This window comes from Grammomys surdaster, unplaced genomic scaffold, assembly GCF_004785775.1.
Source record: "Grammomys surdaster isolate TR1022 unplaced genomic scaffold, NIH_TR_1.0 201, whole genome shotgun sequence".
Taxonomy (NCBI): domain Eukaryota; kingdom Metazoa; phylum Chordata; class Mammalia; order Rodentia; family Muridae; genus Grammomys; species Grammomys surdaster.
In genome coordinates this window covers 9637485-9642898 of record NW_021604646.1, presented here as the reverse complement: position 1 = coordinate 9642898, position 5414 = coordinate 9637485, and the positions used below count along the sequence as shown (strand labels likewise).

General features: G+C 40.6%; 1 protein-coding gene across 2 annotated transcripts in view; it reads right to left on the bottom strand.

Annotated features, from left to right (window-relative positions):
• LOC114623710 (carboxylesterase 1E-like) overlaps nucleotides 1-3942 on the bottom strand; it is a 23854-nt gene extending 19912 nt beyond the window's left edge. Inside the window, exons 1-2 of one of the 2 annotated variants that reach the window (XM_028770408.1) lie at nucleotides 3894-3942; nucleotides 700-907 (exon numbers count right to left, since the gene is read on the bottom strand). In XM_028770408.1, coding sequence (XP_028626241.1) covers nucleotides 700-907; nucleotides 3894-3942 — 257 coding nt within the window. The remainder of the gene's footprint in view (nucleotides 1-699; nucleotides 908-3893) is intronic. The other variant, XM_028770409.1, reaches the window with a different exon arrangement.
• Between the last annotated feature and the right edge of the window lie 1472 nt (nucleotides 3943-5414).

Genomic DNA, 5414 nt, shown 5'->3' with positions numbered 1-5414 from the left:
TGTGTGTTTCCTAACCTGTCTTTAGTAACCTGTATTACATTTGAGATCAAAACATTAATTTTCTTTTTATTTACAAAAGGAAAGAAGACAGCCAGAGGTAGAATCTTGGGTATCCTCAGACATCCTTACTTAGGAGAGAAATAACATCTGAACTGGCATCTCTGAGTATCTTGAGTACTTAGGGGAGGCCAGAAGGCCATATGGAACTTTTTGATGTGGATGTCTGAGGCACACATACCATTGTTTAGATTGTCTGTGGGCAGCTAGACACATCTGAGAAAGGCATTCCCTACTCCATTTCCCTACCAATTCTGTGCCAAGAAGAGACAGCATTAAGATAGATAGCACAGAAATATCTCTTTTCCTTATACATCATAATCTAACATACCACATTATTTATTTGTTAATGCTTGTGCTTTCTTTTGTTTCTCCCTCATACTAAGACACAGCTCAATGATTCTAGGAGTCTGAGTTTGGTTTTTTAATGTATCTTTATATTAGAGCATGTCTGGCTCACAACAGATGTTCAATGACTCGTGCTGAACAGAGGTCTCTAGAAAACTATGATGGTTCTGAAATGTTTCTTGATGATTCCAGAACAATGTATAGTAGGTCAGAGAATTGTTTAAATTCCTTTCTCTATTGCTCAGATACATAGCTCCTCACAGAAAGAGGTCCCAAACCACCCCAGCAGCTTACATAGGAGGATAGGAGGTGGCATTCTTCACGAAGCTCCAGGGCTCTGCAGGCTGTGGTGGAGCAAACCTCAAGGAGCCAAGAGGGGGCTTGGCAAAGGGGACTCCCAGGAAGACAGCCACAGGCTGTGTGGATCCTTCTAAGCTGACATACTTGCCCTGAACTTTGCCTTGAATGGTGTTCACCACAGGTGGTAAAGATGGATGTCCTGCTGGATAAAGAGAGGACACATAAATTCATCAGAAGGGAAAGGTCAGGCCTGTTTTCTATGTGGATTTGGGTACTTTTAAGATGTGGCATGGAATAAGTCACTTGAATTTTTAAAGGACTCATTTGCTTCTGACATAAGAAAGGAACTGCCCTTATCTCAGAGCACCTAATGGAAAAGTAATCTGAAATTGGAGCTATCAAAACATCTGGCCAAAAGTCATTGTAAAAAGAGGATAGAGTGAAATATACAAGACCTTTGTTTGCCTCTTAGAAGCCTTCAGAAACTCTTAGTCAATAAGATCCTGGGAAGAGATACATGCTGGGTGTGAGAGCAAACAAGAAGTTATCCATTCTCTCATAGTGGTCGACCAAATGAGGTGTATCCTCTTAGGATAACCAGGATGATGTCATGGGAGATGGAAGAAAGAGGGAGGCCTTCTGATTGGTGCCACTATGGTGGAACTGGCACTTGATGTAAGTAAAAAGAGATGAAAGGTTGGGAGATAACTAAGCAAGAATAAGTAAAAGTAAGACAAAACAACACAGGGCATGGCTGAGAAGGAAGGGTGACATATGATTGCTAGCAGAGAAATTGCATAGGAAGGGTAAGATAATCTAGGATGAGCAGGTACAAGTCAGGGATGAGGAGGACATTATCCCTCATCGTGCCATGGAATAGTATGCAACAGGAACGTATTTGGTCCCAAGAACACAATGATCTTCTAAAATATCCTGGTGACTCTGTGTACTGTCATCTAAATGTAAAGGAGACTGGATGTCAAGCTCTGTCTGAACCATTGACTCCATTCTTGCAAAGCAGGCAATCTTTCCTCATCTTCTTGAAGCTTCCTTGTCTATCTTCCTTCTACCTGCTTTGGGATCTAAGTGTATTGACCTGGTCCTTCTTCAAGAGTTAGAAGAACATTGATATACTTCCCCATCACAATCCTGATGTTTTATTGTTTGGTTGATAGTCATGTTGTCAGAGTATCGCTCATAAAACATGGTTCCTTTTGTCTTCACATTGTTTCCCCTTAGATACAGATGATGCCGGTGAAAAGCTCCTTAAAATATGGACCCAAAAGAAAATTCCAGACTTTATCACACAGAAAAATGGTATGTGGCCCTGGAGAGTCTTCAGAGAAAATTACCTTATAAAATAGTATTTATGAAACCTGGATTCAATAGCCAACTCTATAGTTTGTACATTTTGGTTGTCATTCTTTCTGTTCTAATTATTGTAATTGAAACCAAATGAAATTTTTGTAGAGACATACATTTGGAATCAGATTTATGATGTTTTGCTTTAATGACATTTAACTGATAATGTGTGTTTTTAAGATGATCAGATTATCAGAACTTAACTTCATTCAAGTCTGAGATGAGTTTTATAGAGAGAAGATCCATTAACATTGGAAACTCTTGAGACAGGGGTGAAAATGAACAGAGAGCCAAAGAACAAAACCAGGCATGGCTATAGCTTAGAGTGAGAACAGTATAATCATGAAGTTATAAAGACATGTATCATGGAAGCCTGGGTTGTACAAAAGGAGGAAATAGTAAGATTGTTGAGTGTCTAGTTACAAATCATTTAGGTATGGGATGTATTAGTTAAGTGGTGAACTTTCCTCCATAGCAGCCAGAGTCAAGTGTGTTTACTTTATATAATGAGGAAAGGAGACAAGAATATTACCAACAGTTGACACTAGTTGCATTATATGGAATGCTCAAATATTGGACAAATTCTGTTTGCCAAATGCACATTCCAGTCCTTGTAATACTCCCCAAAGTCTTGCTAGGTGACTGTTAATATGCACATTTAACAGATGGTCATAGGTGTTTGGAAGAATGGGCCTCCAAAGGATGGAAATGGGGTAGTGTTGCCAGGGCAGCCAGCAGGGATATGTTCTTCATATCCCTTTCTTACAGTTGTTTATACTCAGTTTTGGGCCATTCCTGTCCTAGGTACATAGGAAATACAGACTCAAGAAAGGAAGAGGATGTTGGGTCCCTGATGGCTGTGCATTTGCTCTGGATTCATGAGCCAGAGGTAGACCAGAACATGGATTTCCAGAAAACCCTGGGGAAGGAAATGTTCCTGTGAGCCTAACTTCCCAGCTGATGAAAGGGAAAGAGTATATGTTGAGACTCAATATTATACTATATGTTAACCATGAACTTAATCTATATGCCTGATGCTGTGACTCATAAGACCCCATTTCCCTGTAGGAACCACCATTCTTAGGATCTATCTGATCTGTGCCAGCAGCCTAACCACTTCCTCTCATAGCATGGACCACTTTCTCTGCTGTCATCACCTAGAAACTTACACCATACAGTCAAAGCAGGCAGTGTTACCCAGATTCCTTTGCAATTCACACAAATCTTATATCTATATATGCTGCCTCACCTCTTTGTTCAGAATAGATCCTAAAGAGCAATTTCCTAAGACTCCCTACTCTTGTGTCTCCTGACTGAGCCTGGTGCTTCTACTTTGCCTCTCCCCTAGTTCTGTATCCCTTACCTTAGGAATCTCTAATAATAAATGCCTTTCAAATGGTCATTAGATTCTGATGTGTTGACCTGACCATGTCTCAAAATCTTCTTTTAACCCACTCCATTTGAAGTCAAGTCCTACTTATACTTTCTTTGTTATGCTTCCTCTCAACCAACCACCACCCTATGCCTATGCAATCTAGAAACAAAAACCCATTAACTCCTCACTACAGTCCAGTAAAGTAAGAAAACAGAGATGTCCTTGCTGCTCTGTGTGAAGCATTGGGTTGTCTCCTTGCCTTCTGCACCATCCAGCACTGCTGGGTCTCAGTTATCCTCTCCTGATCCAGGATGTCCAGTCCCAGGGAAATCACCAGGTTCAAGAGAGTGAAAACCTTGTAAAATTAGATCCATCTTGCCTTTGTTCTCCACACATCTCTGTCTACCTCTTCCTAGAGTAAGTATTTTGACTTCTATTGGAAAGAACTCACCCAAAGCCATGGCTGACAGGGACAGCAGAATCAGAGCGTAGAGGCACATCATGGAAAAACAGACTTGCAGTAGAATGGAGTCTTCAATTCTGATCTGTAATAAAGGAGAATAATACTGGTCCCACCTCTTTGCTGAGGACCCACCCAGTTATCTTGCCCACTAAGCACAATTATAAAACCCATGATGACAGAAATCCCTCCCTCTTCTAAGAAGCTCCCCAGGCTTTCTGTGGGATCCCTAAGCTACATCTCCTCACAGATTTTTACCTGGCTTAACTTGGTTCACACGCCCATATTTTGCCCTCTTTTATTTGAATAGTCATTACTAAAATCTCAGATTACAGATACCTGGAAACTAATCCAATGCTTTTTCTTCACAAATTTCTCTCTGCCACACATTCTCACCTCTGTGCTCTGTGATCCTCCCAAAGACTGACAGACACTTTCAGACAGAGTGATGAAACCTTGACTAGGGAATCCTTATGATAAGTTAGGAATCGGTAAAATTCCACAGCCTCACAACTGCTCATCACAGAATTTAGAACACATCTCTTAGGTTCTGTAGGCTGACATTCCTAGGCTTTTTCAAGTTTGGTAGTAATCTTAAATTTCACCCAGCCTCCTTAGTGAAGTCTAAATTAGTTTTGCAATAATCCTGCCAAATGGCCCTGCCTGGTGTCACACACAGCCAAGGTCAGGGAACTCACTAGCCTTTTCATTTAGGTACAGAATACCTTTACATCAAATGAACAGCATTTCCCTGAATCCTTGGCTCTAGTTATCTGTCTATCCATTGTTTTCACATACACTTCGGTTATCAAAATGAGTGGCCCTTGAAAGCTGTTGTAATGGGAAGACGATTCCAAGACACAGACCCTTTTCTCAAAAAACCCTCTGAATAGAAGACAAAACATATGAAAAGATGAGAGACTGCAGCACATGTAAAAGTTCCAACATAGAGGAAAGAGAGATACAGCATGAGGGTACCCCAGGGAAAGGCTCCTTTACAAAGTGTTGATGATGCAGGACAGTGGCTCAGGTCCTCCTTAATGATGTTTCCAATTGCCTTATAAGAGAAATTTACTTCAAGTAGCCTGGTACAGCTGACACTTTATTCAAGGTAGAGTCCAGAGGTGCTGGCATAGAAATACAGACTTGCTCTATTGTGAAGGGAAAATGCAAGACACACATTATCATGGTTGCTTTGGGGCAGAGTCTGTTCTCTAAAAACTCAATGTAGATTTCCCACAAGTCACAAAAGCCCCAGACCTAGGAATGTTCTCAGGATAATAAAAAATGCCAGCCATACAAAACCTTCTATACAAACAGCACTGGCAAGTGTAATGGCTTAAAAATTGAAATATCCACAATGAATGACTAACTAAAAGATATCATATGCACTATGCTGAATATTGTTTGTAAGGGCATTATACTGGATGGTAAGGATAAAGAGAAAGGAACAATGAGAAGCAAGTGGTAATGGGAAGAAAGGATGGTTTGGTTTTATGCCTTTTCTTTTGA